Raw genomic sequence first — 16,497 nt, 5'->3', positions numbered from 1 at the left:
ATAAAGTTTTCTAGGAATGCTGTATATCAGCTGATTATGTAGGTTTAAGGTCATGGTGAACTAGTTTTGCATTTGTATTATATCATCATTAATATTTTTGTAATTGTTTATGATATTAAAATAATTTTATTTAGAAAAATAATATAAAAATGTTTGTACTGGTATTCAAATTATTTGTTAGATTACTATTTGTGCAATCACATATTCTAGTATTTTATTTCATTTCAATGTTATTTTTATAACTATATTAGTATGTGCATATTTCATAGTGCATTTGTGACTATCTTGCAAATTGGGTATTGTTTTGGTAAAAGAAAGGACGAAAGAAAATTATATAACTCTGTGGCGCCAATTCTTCCAACAGTTTATTGGTTGTCAAGAGGTTCTGGCACTTTCTGCATGTATTATTATGATGGGAAAATCAGCAGGTGTTGCCTCCCATGGGAGATAGAAAATTTATCATGGTTTTGTGAAAGTCAATCATAAAAGACTTTGTGTTTTGATGTTTGCTTTTTACAAAAACACCTGCATGCAAGGTTAGCGTATTTTGTATCGTAATATGTCCTAGTATGTAAGAGCTGTGTTGTGATTGGTCAGTGAGGTCATACAGCTGCCACTTCCCAGCGTGGTTGTAGGTAGTTGCATAGCCTCATTGGTCATCGTTCAACAGTGCGGTCGGTAGCTCACCAAATCTTTTGCAGTATGTGTCAAGAGATGATTTAACAACCCTGGTCTGCGCCCAGTCACCAATTAACCTTCATTTGTGTAACAATTTTATATTTTCTTAAACACCTGTGTTGGCATTAAGGGCTCATGAGGCAGCCTTGATGTGCCTCGCCTGTCATCCTGAGAAATCTTTTCTTTTCTCGGCAGTACTGTGAGTTATAAAGTGACAGTAGGTACAAATAGTATATTTCTGGCACTAAGCGATGAGCTATTAGTCTGTGCTAAGGAGTGAAGAAGCATCCTGAACTGTGTGCAATTGAATTTTTAGAATTTTTTTTGTTAAGAATAACAAACTAATAAATTAGTTTAACAAAATTAATTAGTTTTCATTCGTCAACTTAACCAAGAAATCAACAAACTAATTTTTAAAATTTCAAAGCATCTTTCCTATACAGCTTCCAACTGCACATCAACAGTTATTTAAAGTATTTTTACAGACTTGTTACTTTCGGTTTGCCTTGTCAGCCCAGACTGAAAAATAACATTTGGCAGCCCAAGTGTGGCAAGGAGACAAGGAGACAAGGAACGTAAATAAGTACGTCCTTATTTAACTTGCTGTTTGCGACAATTTATCCCTTGTCCTGCGAAGCGATGTTCTGCACTGTTGGGCGATGTTCCCGTCCCGTGATGTATACCCTGGATATTGTTAGTCTCGCCGATGCTGTTTCTTGATGCGTAGAAATCTCAGACACCTGAAGACCACTTTTACAAACAGCTTCCTCGCTACATTAGGCAGTGGACAGCATTAATGACAATGTTTCAAAAATTTTCCAATAGTTCATTTATCCAAATTCCTTGCACTCGTTGATAGATTTTTGATCTCAGGGCGTGTAGAAGTTCTTGTCTCCTTGCCACACTTGGGCTGCCAAATGTTATTTTTCAGTCTGGGCGGACAAGGCAAACCGAAAGTAACAAGTCTGTAAAAACACTTTAAATAACTGTTGATGTGCAGTTGGAAGCTGTATAGGAAAGATGCTTTGAAATTTTAAAAATTAGTTTGTTGATTTCTTGGTTAAGTTGCCGAATGAAAACTAATTAATTTCGTTAAACTTATTTATTAGTTTGTTATTCTTAACAAAAAAAATTCTAAAAATTCAATTACACACAGTTCAGGATGCTTCTTCACTCCTTAGCACAGACTAATAGCTCATCGCTTAATGCCAGAAATATACTATTTGTACCCACTGTTACTTTATAACTCGCAGTACTGCCGAGAAAAGAAAAGATTTCTCAGGATGACAGGCGAGGCACATCAAGGCTGCCTCATGAGCCCTTAATGCCGACACAGATTTATGCTGAACAAATAACATAGTAAAATGAAATTCTATGCTGTATCATAAATAAAAATAATAATAAAAAAAGTTGCTAAAATATGGTATGAATTTAAACTCTAACATATATGCAGCTTTCCAAGTAAAAAACTCTACAGTGTTTCAAAAGGTTTAAAAAGTTATGACAGTAAATTCAATTAAACTAATAGTAAATACAAACCTGAAAAGTCAGGTGTAGTCTATATACAGATGCTGACATCAACGCAGACAGAACAGCAAGAAGGCCATTAAAATTGTTAAGCTCTTGAAGAACTATCATAGTCTCAATAATCCGTGAGACAATAGCAACTCGTTCTTCGAAGTTCTCTGCTTCAACAATTATCTTCTCCAACCACAGTGTAAACTGCAATGAAAATAAAGATAGCTCATAATTTTGTATAAACACATTTAAAGAAAACAAATAACTATTTTGCTAAACATTTTTTCCAAAAAATTTCCAAAACAAACATGGAAATTTTCTTTAGTTGGTATAAGAAACAATTATAATATTTCCTTGGGGTGATTTTGAGAAACTGAAGCTCAAAATAATTAGTTTTTAATTTAAGAGACAATCCAAAATCATAAATTACATTTAAAAAAAATCAAGTATACTATGAACAATTGCAACTTATACATGTTTGTCAAACAACTGAGGATTCAACGTGAGGGAAACTGGTTACATTATTAAAATATATATATATATATAATCTGAAATAAAAAAAATACTGGCAATACATTAAAGTTATGAGAGAGAGTTATCAACAGAACATAAAGAGTTACTTACAATTGCAAAATCTTTACAAATGCAGATGATATCACAAATTGCTTTGAACACTTCTTCAAAAATATTTACATCTTACCAACTACTAAACCAAAGTCTTCTGATTTTTTCTTAGTCACTAATAAGAAAAACTCATATAGTGTATCAAAGTCTTAAGAACTACAAAGAGTTAGTTATAAAGCTTAATTTTACTCCATTAACTAAAATATTCATTATGAATAGCTGTGCCACAACCCTATCACCACAATTAACTCTTCAGTATAATATCTAATGCAAAATTTCTCCCCTAGAAATTTTAAAAATAAAAATGTAGAAAATTATCTACATCAAACTGCAGACCTATATTCTTCTTGTGTGGTTTCTTAAAAGTTACAGAGAAAAACAACCAAAAGCAATAATCCTTTCAGCTTAGCAATGAAAACTTTCACGACAATTTTTGTATGCTTAGCAATGCAAACTTTCAGGACAATTTTTGTATGCTTAGCAATGAAAACTTTCAGGACCATTTAGGTATGTAATATGATCGCAGTGTTCTACACAGGCAGCAATTTTACTTATCTAAAATATATATTTGCTTGCACTGCATACAATTGTCAACTATTCTAAGTAGTTTTTTTTGTAATATATGACTGAAAATAACTAATTTCAAGCACTATAAAGATGTACTATACTAATATGCGAAAAAAAAACTTGACTCAGAAATTTAAAAAATTTTTTTTTAAATGGTTAAAAGTGCCAGTCTGGCATATTAAGGCCAGTCCACACAGAACGTTTTGGACAACACCCTACCTGCAGCACAATTAAAATTGTTTCATGCAACATATAGCGTTAGGAAAGGAAAACTTCACAGTTGTACTAACTGCGCAGTTCTATTAAAAGATGGAACACGGAGACCAAAGACAAAGCAAAATAGCTCAAACTTCAGATGATTGCACAGGCAATTTGATAGTCGCGCAGGTAAGTTGGTGCATATAGACACTCTCTCAGGCTTATATTCCATTTAGACAGCAGTTTTTTCCAGGTTGGCCAAGATAAACCAGATTCTTACTGTACTGTTTTTAAATAGAGAAAAGATGGCTGACCATCAGTGCTCTAAATTGTTTTTGATAGAGTTTATTTAACTATATAAAAGTTACCCTTGTTTGTGGCAAGTTAAAAGGAAAGAGTATAGTGATAGAGATAAGAAATGGTAGGCATACAAAGTATTGGTAGAGAAATAAAAGGAGGTAGATCGCACTGCAAACACTTTAAAGTAATTCTTGTTCACATCCTGTTGAAAGCTTCACATACTTCAAGAATTAATGTATTTCGAGATTGTTTGGAAAGAATTGCAGTAATTCCAAGTCCTTGTACCTTGTAGCTCCTGCCATTTGAAAGTAACTTTAATGTTGCAGTTAACCTCTCAAGGGCAGAAATCATCTTTCTCATACTGATATATTGCCATTCTATGTCTGGAATCACTACCTGTAGTAAATGAGTGTAGGTACCGATGTCCAAAAGTTAAGTTATTGTGCCAATATTTAGACTCACTTTGCAATTCATGAAGTAATCTTACATAGGAAAATTTGTTTTCTCTTCAGCGGCCAATGTCTGCACCACCTTGAACATTGTTTCCTGACATGTTTGAAATGTTGAATTTTAATAAAACAGATTTCAAAAACTGACACAAGTAAAAAATTACTCAATGACTATCTCATACTAATTGCTGAGTGTGTGTGCAGATGCTTTGCACAGTTTTAACTGAGAAGGTGGATTTTACTCAAAAAGTTGAATGTGGACACTCGGTGCTGTTACCATTTTGTCTGCACAGTTTTCAGTGCACAGATAGATTGTGCCTCGAAACGTTACTTGTGGACTGGCCTTAAGAAAATTGCATAGTTTGCTAATATTGAAAGTATTAACTTTGAGTCAACATGGTTTTTTCACAGAAAGAAAAACAATAAAAAAATCTTATAAACTTTAAAAATTCAATGATAGTGGAGTGATTTCTAGAGGGCAGGTAGATCCTACTACTTTGACCTATCAAAGTGATACAGTGTATCACTTCTTGCTGCTTAAGAAATCATTAAACTATGGACTCGCTGACCTATACATGAGTTACCTAATAAAACAGGTTCAGATATATATAGTGATGGAAACTTATCTAGCAACTTCAATGCTCTTTTGGAGCCCCACAAGGTGTACTACTTTCAAAACTCTTATTTGTGATTTTTATTTATATTGAAATATTGGAAAACTTGGGATCTTGTTTATTTAGTGATTTGAAAAACTTACTTAAGTTTGTTGCTGCAACAAGCCATGTGTAATTTCCAACTCACCACAGCTTGACCATACCACACACTGCAACTATTCCCCTCTAAACCATTTCTGCCACATGCCAAAAAAGTGTCCACAATTTTTCCTGAGGGGCAAGTAAAGATTCTTGCATGACAATTATCATTACCTAACTGTTGTTGAGTTAACACTGTTTAGTTATTTATGTTGTATTGTTGTGATGTCTTTATAACCATTGACAACACAAAATGTATCAAATTCCACAGTAATTCTTTACCAGCATCAATGTTTGATAGCACATTTTCTAATGCGGCTAAGAACTGGTAGCATATTTCTTGGTAGGTTATGCACCTACTTTATCATTTATGCTTTATCAACTCCAGTTTATTTGTAACTTTGCTTGCAATGACTTAGCCGCATTGTATTCACTTACATAGTTACTATATTTCTCCAGAAATTGCATATGTTCCTGAAGCTGTTCCCATCTTTCCACTTATTGATCATGTTCTTCTCGAGAAGCCTGCACTTCTTCTCTGGCACCAGAACCAGCTTACCTGAAGCAGTTTGCAATTGTTGATGATGTAACTTCATCCCATGTCAATGAAACATTTTGTATGGCATCCAAAACATTCCATGTTAGGTTTTTCTAGTGTTAGTTTGATTCCAAACATATGCAGATTATGATTCCAGTTTATATTCTTTAATTTGGAATTTGATTCATGCATTTTGATTCTATCAGATTCTAGATTTCTTGAGATAATGCTTATCAAGATGCACCTCACTTGTACACTCGGATACAAAAACAAATTTGTTATTTTATGAATGTAATTATAAATTATAATGTAATTTATTTACAATTACAAATGATAAAAGCTTCGTAAGATAGGGAACTATAATTTTAGTTAGGTACCAAAGAGCCCGAAAATTAATCAACTAAAATGTGCTTGTGTTGTTTCTGTTTGGATGTTAGAAAACAAATACTGAAATTTATTTCCTCATACATTGCACACAAATAAAAGTAAAATACTGTATTTACCGGAAAAAGAGTTGCCCCTTTGTATGGGTTGCACCCTTAATTTTGGGCAAAAATATCAAACATTTTCACCATGCGTATGGGTTGCAGCACCACATATCTGCTTTCACTATAGTTCCATGGATACAAGTGAAGTGTTCCTTTTCTCAGCATATTGGCGTGTAAGAAATACCGACACTGGCGTTGACCCTCTGCTGTTTACTACGGGAGGGTGTGAGGTGGCCCACTCACACCCCCCCCCCCCCCCAACCCATATTTACAGACTTCCTAACAAGACAAAGGATAAAACTGCTATTTTTATACCCATGTTTCCCTTTCCTCCATTGTATTTTATTTTTTTACCATCCCTTTGCCGCGGGGAGAGAAAAGCCGGCAAGCTACTCTTTTTCAATTTCTCTATAAAAACTAGCACTCACGGTACGGGGCACTTATAAACACCAGCGATGGCTGTAGTTTTGTCACAGTATGTTCAGTTTAAAGCATGATAAATCTTATTCAAAAATAATAATGACTAGGCACAGTTGTGCATGAACACCTGTCAAAATAGTCATGTTAATTGTGAGGGTGCCAGTTCACAGGACATTTACAAAGAAGAGAGGGAGGAAAAACCGCCAACACTGCCATACGGCCTCACGCACACAAACACACACACACGCACAAATACGCACTCTCTCTCTCTCCCTCCCTCTGGCTGGTTTATTTTAGATTTTCTTTTCCTATCATCATCCTAGCAGCACAGCAAATGTGTTACTTGAGGGTTACCCGGCCAGTCAGGCAGCGGAAACGGCACACGTACAACTGCGCTGTTCACGGAGCTTCATACGATTGCTGAAATATTTTGATTAAACAATTTATAGATAGTACTCGTAGAGCTATGTTTATTAAAAACCAACATAGGTTACTTAATTACGCACATATTCAACCACACAGCACAACATTTTTTTAAATTCAAAATTCACATATGGGTAACAGTACATTTTTTACACTAAAAATCGGCATAAAATATGCGACCCCTATGCGGGTAAAAATGGTAAGATATTCCATAAATTTGCTGTATTTTAAATATACGACAAAAATGTATTTAGTCACATAATTTAAAATAGGGCGGAACTTATATGAAACAACACTACAAATAAAAGAAAACTTATATTTCAGATAATTGTATAAAAGTTTGTTGCTTTAAGGGCACGGTTCAGGTGTTTTGAAAATTTTCTCTCATTGCGATAGTTCACTGATCATCTATTTTAAGTTGTGAAAACGTCTATTGCTGCTTATTCGAAGATCTATCATTATTCTTGCAGTTAAAGCTATTACTAATTTGATAAAAATATTTTTAGCACTTAAAAGAGTACCTAGAGCATGAGTCAAAACTGCTGTCTCACAATTTAGTTATTTATAGATAATTCTTCATTTATGCATGATATCCAAAAATTTTAAATGCATAACTTTTCTTTAGTATTTTTCGCGAAGGCTATCAGAGATAAAATTGGTTCAGAGTGCTGCATTATTGAGAAAATAATTATTTTCTTTATTATACTGAATACATGTTATGACAAACTCGACACTTTTAAATGCAAAGAAGTATTAATACTGCTGATATTGTAGGCTAAGAGGTAAAACAAGTTTTACGGATTACTTAGATATTTTGTGTGTTTCGTTACCATGGTAATTTACTTCGCTACAATTAAAACAAACTGTGTTCCGCGTGCCTCAATGGTAAACACAGTTCTGTTCTCGTTCACTAGAATGCGCGGGGAGTGTTGTTGACGGAATGGCGGTTCAGCAGGTAGCGGACGATACTACAGTGTTGCCGCCCGGTTCCTTCGCCCGTTCTGTTCGCGGCTGGCGAGAAGAGAACGAATTAGTATCAAGCAGTGATTTATGTAACACTTTCTTAGGTGCTATTTGGACGTAAGATTTGTTTCCCAAACTTCAGAGATTTTATATGAATTGTTTGCTACCATAGTTAGCCGATCCAAACGTAACAAAGGAAAATCTATTAGGGAACCACGATACATTTTAGAAGCACAAACACATTTAAAAAAAAAGGTTAATGTTTAAAAGAAAACAACTATCACTGTTGCAAGAGGCGAGCAGCTTTTTAGTTAGATTAGAAGGACTAAACATTACCATCGTGCAATTTCAAGGAAATGTTTACATAGTTTGTTGTTTCATGGTTCATGGAACCTAAAACCATAGGCTATATATATATACACACACACACACACACACACACACACACACACACACACAATTTTATGAACACTATAACAGCCGTTATTTTGTACAAATCACTTCCAAACTAATAAATAAAATAAAAATAGTAGGCCTAATCGAAAATCTTGGTCGAGTTCGTTGGGCAAAATCTGACTGAAAGTAGAGAAATAGGGGAAATTAAAAAAAAATCGTTACAACTACCTTAGTATGATAAATATCGTATCAATATGAAGTAACTGTATATCGTTTGAGTAATACCAAAAACGTTTGTAAAACACGACCAACCATAATTGCAAGGGGTGGAAAAAACCGCAGTTGGAGGACAAACACAGTCATACCTCCCTTATTAGGCCCGTTCAACAATGACACGGAAACGGAGACGGAAAACGGAAACGAAGACGGATTTCACGGAACAGAGCCTCTACAATAGCACGCAAACGGAGACGGACCCGCACGGACCTGCTCAGCAGTGCTGAAGTCTTCCGTTTACGTTACTCCGTTAGACCAATAGGAGCACGTTATTTATTCACTGCAGTTGTCAAGCTACAGTTGCGCGTTCATGTTAATTAAGATATTAGTTTTGACTAATGTTGGTTTCCGTATTTTCGACTACTTTTTTATGCGTGAACAACAAAACAAGATTTGTTTTGAAATTTGAATTGTGCACGTGGGTTTCATCATGACGAATTTTGATGAACATTTAATTTTCATGGTTAAAGATATACCTGCTATATATGAGAAGACGGAGAAGGACTACTTTACCACCACCACAACTCAAAAACAAAACAAAAACAAATCGACTTACTACATTACCAAGTTAACAACCATACATTTCGATTTAACAGGTAGTTCACTTGATACTCGTAGTTTTCAGTTACGTCACGCTCGCTCTTTCTTATTGGCCAAGATTTCTTACAGGTCCGTGTATTGTAGAACGAGAAAAATACGGACGGAACGGAACAATACTCCGTTTTCGTCTCCGTTTCCGTCTGTTCCGTTTCCGTGTCATTGTGGAACAGGCCTTAGGCACACCTTCGAATCCGTTCAAATTGTTAGTAAATCAAATTTTTATTATAAAATTAAAACTTTTATTTGAATCAATTTTTTGATAAGAACTATTGCTCCAAGAGTTTGGAAAATGAAGGGTTAAAATAAATACAAAAATGTATTAATCATAATAAAATCCTTTCTAAAGATTGTCTACAATTTTAAACAAATTATTTTGTTACATCCAACCATTACCTAAAGAAGTGAAGAAAAAATAAAAGGGTTGAAAGACAAAAATATCTTACTTCCCTAAGTAAATAAATACCTATCGAATCCGTTCAGGTTGTATCTCCAACAATATAATCAAAATATATTGTCAGAATTAATATTTTTATACAACCAACCATTGCTGCTAAGGGTGGAAAGTCGGGGGTGAAGGACAAAAATTTCACAACATTCTTACTAGGTACAATATCAAATCTGTTTCTACTCTAGATACTATCTATAGCAATTTTCTGAATCAATTTTGATAAGACAAACCGTTGCAGAAAGTGGTCGAAAAATAACTTCCGTGCGATGTACTCTATTGAATTAATTATTATATATTTAAAAAATTTATAAATATTATCTCGAACATTCATCTCAAATATATGTTGATACCACTTATCAATAATGCAAGGCGTTGAAATAACGAGGGCCGAAGTCGCAATAAATCGTTAATTTTTTTTTAAGGGGTAAACTATCAAATACATTATAATTTATTGTAAAATATCTTAACACTATCTAATACTTTAGCTGACACATTTTTTGTTGAGACGAAATATGCTGCAAGAGGTTGTAATAACAGGGGTTGAAAAAAAAAATTAAAACTTCCTTACTATGAGTAGTATCAAATTCGATAAAACTTAATGTAAGTTCTTGAAGATGTTCAAGACGTTTCTAGGAGTTCACAGAATGTTTCAAAAGAAATATACTCCTAAAAATATACATATTTTATGTAACAAGAATCGTAGCTTTTCTTTAAACAGTTTGTTTAAAAGTAACTCTCAGGAGTGATATATAATTATGCTTTTATTATTCTCGGGTGGCTTTTCATGCTTATTTTCATAAATACATATTTTTTTTCGTATTATGCCACATTTATTTCATTCAATTTTTATAAACGTCTTCATGCTTGTTGACCTTGCCCTAGCGACAGGGCAGCAGTCAGCATATAGCTTTAGTTACCCAGAAGACAGTCTTTGAGATGAGAGTCTGGAAGTTAGGTGTGCCTAAGTCAGCGACAGAAGTAGTGTGCATACAAAAATTAAAAGTGCCAAGTTCATCAGAAAAGTAAGTGTAATTATTTTGACATCGTAATCTGTGGGTTTAATCGTTGAGAAAGCAAAGGTTATCTACGGAGCGACGTTTTGAATTAGCTGCCACAGTCGCCGCCAACCAGACGACACCATTTCCGGACCGAGGTTACTAAGTTACTATCATATACAAGGTATTTTAATTTTATTTTGACAACATTATTGTAATTTATTGTTTTTGTAGCGCATTGTTACTGTGTTAACTAGTAAATAAATGCAGTGTTCCAACTCCAATTCTTTCCAGTAGACGTAACGCCCACTGAAATATTGATCAGCGTGGCTGTAACTAGTTGGTAGTCGCTGGCTCCTCTGTGGCATTGTGGTCATCGGTGAATTATGCTTGTTGTGAATGTACAGCGCACTGGCAAACTCCTCTCCTGCAGCTCACATCGGTCACCAATGAATTATCATGTACTTTGTAATCATAAAGATTGTTTCAGAACTCAACGAAAACCGTTTATAGGCTAATTAATAACGGTTCTACATAAAAAATGCTAAATTGAAAATGTGTCGTAATTTTTTAGTTAGGCCTATGATAATTAGAAAGTGTTAAAATACCCACCTTTTATTATAAAATATTGCTACGCAATTCTGAGTAACACTACAATTGATAACAATTCCTAATTCCACAATGCCTAACTAAAAAATTACGACAATTGTATATATATACCTATATAAAGTAGTAGTAAATGTTGATTCTCTGTTTCCCTTGTAAATAGAAACCAAATTATGTGATTAAATATCCGTGTTATTTGTGTTTTTTTGACAGCATTTGTAATGATTTAGGTAGGAAATAAAAATGTACCATTTAACTGACAAGATTATTGTTATACCTCTAATTTTACATTCTACTATTGTACTAATTACATCTAAGTGGCATAATGACGATATCTGACATTAATGCTACTTATATATTTATTGTGACCTTGTGTTTCCGATTTATTTGACTTCTTGTATGTGAGTCATAAGTAAAATATAACTATAAGACATTCAAAATTTAGGTTACCTAGACAGAATTAAAAATTGTGGTATGATTGCGCTTGTTATAACTTTTGTTTTCAGCGTTCAAAATTGATATGTTAGTAGAAATTTATTAAAACGTTTTTACATAAAAATTGGTTGTCTGTAAAGTCGGTTTACGGACGATAGTTTAAAGTGACGTCATAACAAAACTTTGATGAAATGATTGCATACTTTTATGAATAAAATTGAATCATTTTTATTAAATTATCACTATTCTGTATGGATACAAAGAATGAGTGAAATGAAATCTACAATTTAATTGATACATTTACTTTTATTTGCACTCATTAATTCAAATATGTTTATTACTTTAACGAAGAGATTATTTTAACTATAACTTTTATACATGTTTGCTATTTAACTTCTTCCAATCTGTGTTATTCTATTAAGGATAGGACGATGATAGGAAAAGTAGGAAACGAATGGGAGTGTTTCAAGTTTAATGTGCCTTGAAAATGTCAAATCTAGGGTTGTTCCAATCGAGTGGAAGAGAGATAGATGCGGCGCAAGCGTACAATGAGCGTAACGGGACAAAGCGTAACGGGACAATGTGCGTAACGGGACAATGAGTCATCCTTTTTCGTGCGTGCAGCCGGCGTTCATCTATTTATTAGATGTCACGTCAAAAAGTGAATAACACTGTGAATTATTGTTTTATTTCTAAACAAATTTAACTCCAATTATTGCATACAACACGGTAATGTATTTTTTTAAAAATGTGTGAACTCTGGAGCGTGTGAAGTGTTTTCCCGCGGGCCGCCAGCCAAGCTTGTCTCTGTTCCGGCGGACTGTCAGCACGGCCGGGTCTCGGCAGGGTGAGGGTGAGGAGGAAGGAGGAAGGAAGAAGGGGAAGGGTCGAGCAGAACTGGCAACAGTGCGGTTATCAGCCCTGTATTGCGCATGCGTGGGTAGAACCCGCACATTCAGGGGGAGGGGGCAGGCAGACTGCCTTCGCGTGTCTAAAGCCGGCCAGGAGAGAGGAGAAACACACCCTTCCCGTATGAAGAGCCTGACTCGAATGACCGCTGTTCCCAGCTACGCAGACACTTATACTGACCGGGCGGAGTGGTCGGGTAGTTGATTTCGATGGTTTTATTCACATTTTTGCCAAAACATAAATATTTGTTAGAGTAGTGATTTTTAGCCAATGAACCGCACCCTTAATGACCCTTTTAACTACCAAATTTTGTCTTAAAGTATGAAAAAGTAGTGTTTATTAATTTTAAAAAAGACAATCCAAATGTATTGAGTGAGAAATCACAATTTATTGATAAGATTTGTAAATAAATTGATGGATTCCATAGTGATTACACTACTGATTAACTAAACCATACCCTCATTTCCTAACCAAAACCTTTTGAGTACAACAAAATTCCTATTAATTTGAACAAGAATCCTATTAATTTCGCTTGAAAGTCCAATTAATTTGAAAATACTTATTAATACAAAACAATTAATTAATGTATTTAGAAATCCACTTTGATATGCCTATTTAAATAGCAACATGACAGTTCAAATGTAGAGGTTTTGTTATAAGTGAAGAAATAACTACCTATGATTCCTAAAACCTATGGATTCTGAATCCTTTGGTACCATGGAATCGATGGACCTGCTAGATTTCAGAATCAGGATTGACCCAACACTAGTTTGTCCTCTACTTCAGCCCCAGCTCACGAATAAGAGTCGAGACAATTTCTGTAGTTCTTCTTGACACACTGAATGATACCTTGGGTAACAGGTTGTAAAAAAACTAGTTGTTTTGGCTGGCAGATACATCAATGTCACTTGGGAAAACTCAAGCCTTTCAGAAGGATGTGCTGCATAACTGTCCAAAAACGTAATATTTTTCTGTTTATGCATGATAATTGATCAGATATTATTGGAAAATTTTGGTCATGGACCAAGCAGATGAGCTTGCTTTGTAATCACATGGTAGTTTTTTTGGTATTTTTAAACAGGGTGTCTAGTGCCAAGCATTTATAAAATTCCCTGACATTTCCAGGTTTTCCAGACTAAGTAATTGAAGATTTTCCAGACATACTTAAAAATAATAATAAATACCACATGAGATAACAATTAACTCGCCAACTTAAATACAGTAGTACTATTTGATTTTGGTTCACAAGTATTTTATGAACCATGCACACAGACTTACGATACACAATGTAATACACGCACACAAACATATGTATTCTAATTAAATTTAAATTTCCATTGCTCAAAAAGTCTAGACTCACATCTTTATTGTAGTGCTACATTCAGTCACAATAAAACTATCCAAATGTCAAGATGTGTTCTGCTGTTAAGAATATGCTACACAATTAGCCTTCAAATCCTGTCTCAAAAACCGTTTCCAGTCTCCAAACACTGAGTCTTCAAATTCACAAAAATTGCATCATTGATCTTAAAAAAACTTCTATATAGTAAATTGTAGCTGTAAGTACATATAAATGAATACAGTGAAACCCTGATTATCCGTTTTCCAATAGACCATGGGTAAAAAACGGATAATCCAGGAAATCCTACAATGTGGGAACACACTCTAAAGTTACCAAATGCACAATGTATGTACTATTGCAAAAACTTTCATTGAATCAGTTAGGTATTTCCATAAACTGACACCAGCAGCACACTGTATATACACTATCAATATTGGAAAATTAAACAGCGAAACCCCTTATTTGCACTTTTCATGGGGACAAAGTAAAAAAGTGTAAAAAGCGGGAAAGTGTAAATAAAGGGAAAAGTAAGAATTACGTTAAAGTTAATTAAAATACAGTCGCATCCTGCAGCGTTCATAACAAATGCGGGCTACATTACACATACGCATTGCACCACAGTAAAAAAATTTTAAATAAAAGGGCCGCAAATTGGAAATTTACCGTCAATAGTGCGCCGTGCGCGGAGAAAGGTCATCGTACTCAATCAGCTGTTATGGCGCGGCGTAGCCGCCGGCTGGCTCTCTCTGTTGTCTGAGCTGCGCATGCGCAGTATAACTCACTCAACGCTCCGCCCAGACTCGTGACATTCCTTCAGCAGCCAGCCAATAGATGCGAGCTTAGCGGAAAAAAATATAAGCTCCACCTCACGTGTACCAGTTTTGTCCAGTTCTAATACCAGTTTATTGGTATACGCACCAGTTTTCTCGCTGCCGTGACGTGTTCAAGTTTACGTTCACCTTGATTTCTTGATACCAATAATTAATTATTTACGATCCCCAGATATAAATGGTTAGTTTAAAAAATATGCGTCAACTGTACAATACTTCCGAAATTATAAAATACGTTTAAAACAGTTACCAAGACTCCGCTCATTTTATCTAGTGAGGTTTATGTCTCGTACCAGTATTTCGGCTAAGTTGTGACATAAATATAGTAACAGAACGTTTATACATTCGTGAGTTTATGTTTTTCCCGAGTACATTTTAGATTGCCTCCTGCTATAATTACTCGGACTTTTACACGCCTAGGCTTAAATTATTATATGTTTAGAAATAAAAGCAACTTTTCATGTTATAAAATATGTTTATTTTGTGATTTAAAATGTTCACTGCCGACTATAAAAGTTACGTTTTTCACAATGTTTTTAGGCCTACTATCGTTGTTACGTGATGTAAATAGCGGGATGGATTAGATTTTTGAGACGTAATTCGCGTGAAAGTATTGTATTGGATTAAATGGGAACCAAACGGGACCTGAAGAATATAGTGCAAATAACGGGAAAACGTAAATAAATGTAACGTAAATAAGGGGTTTCACTACTTCCTTAATTTTTTTAAATGAACAATATGTGCCATCCACTGGGATGTTTGATGCCCGAACTTGCTGGAACCAAGAAAACATAACTTTCTCAAGCTCACTGTATTTCGACTGTCTTGCCATTTTCTGTTTTTTTTTTGAAGACTGGCCGAACTGACTTGCTTGCTTCCGAATCTCATTTCTTCTAGCGAAGATAGAATTAAGAGTCGATGGAGGAATACCATAGCGCTTTGCCAAATCAACCCGTTTTTCGCCTGGATTTTTTTCAACGGCATTTATAATTTCTAAACGCTCTTTAATGGTTTTAACCTCTTTTGTAGGCCGATACATATCAATGAACCTTTACAAATTTCACACGTGCATTAGAGTTAAATGCGTAAAGCTAATTTACCGTAAACAAAGAAAATCTCGCGCATATACGGCCGGCCACGGAAACGCTAGGATGAACAATTTCGTGTATGTTTCTCGCAGGATTTCACTGTCGCTAAATAGAAACGTGTTTACGTTGGGCTAGTATGTACAGTATATCGACCACGGTTATATTGTTGTGTCGATTATCGCACAAAGCAAGAACTATCGTGCGAGCGTTAGCTTTCGTTTGTTGTTTTATCGAAGTTGGTGAACCTGTTAGCAACAGCGTCATGCTCACTTTATTCGTTTTATTTTAGTAATGGCCGCCATATGTAAATATTGGTATTGCGTGTCGTGTAGACACGCGTAAACTGGAATATTTCTCGGGAATTTGAATGTGAAATCGGTAAAAAGCCTGTCAAGTTCAACCCATTAAACCGGGTTAAAAAATATTCGTAAACGATGGAAACGGGATTTTTTTAACATTGTTCTTGCGGGATTTTTTCAGGACCACGGACATTGAACAATAAAACCGGGAAATTCTACAATGCGGGAACGAATAAACTAGGTTTCACTGTATAAACATATTTGAATGGATCTTAAAGAAATATAAAATTATAGCATAAATATTAAAATCTTAGGTCTCTTTGTGAACATTATGATAGAATTTAGTAAGCCTAAA

General features: G+C 34.7%; 1 protein-coding gene across 4 annotated transcripts in view; it reads right to left on the bottom strand.

Annotated features, from left to right (window-relative positions):
* Positions 1-16,497, bottom strand: part of LOC134529327 (protein son of sevenless) — a 386,073-nt gene that overhangs the window by 128,327 nt on the left and 241,249 nt on the right. For all 4 annotated transcript variants that reach the window (XR_010074532.1, XM_063363274.1, XM_063363275.1 and 1 more), the window contains exon 18: positions 2,218-2,400. Coding sequence is in view for 3 of the 4 variants with exons in the window: in XM_063363274.1 (XP_063219344.1) it covers positions 2,218-2,400 (183 nt within the window). In the remaining variant the exon portion in view is untranslated. The remainder of the gene's footprint in view (positions 1-2,217; positions 2,401-16,497) is intronic.

This window comes from Bacillus rossius, chromosome 2 (assembly GCF_032445375.1).
Source record: "Bacillus rossius redtenbacheri isolate Brsri chromosome 2, Brsri_v3, whole genome shotgun sequence".
Classification (NCBI taxonomy): Eukaryota; Metazoa; Arthropoda; class Insecta; order Phasmatodea; family Bacillidae; genus Bacillus; species Bacillus rossius.
The sequence above is the reverse complement of the archived record's forward strand: the minus strand, read 5'-3'. Positions and strand labels throughout refer to the sequence as shown.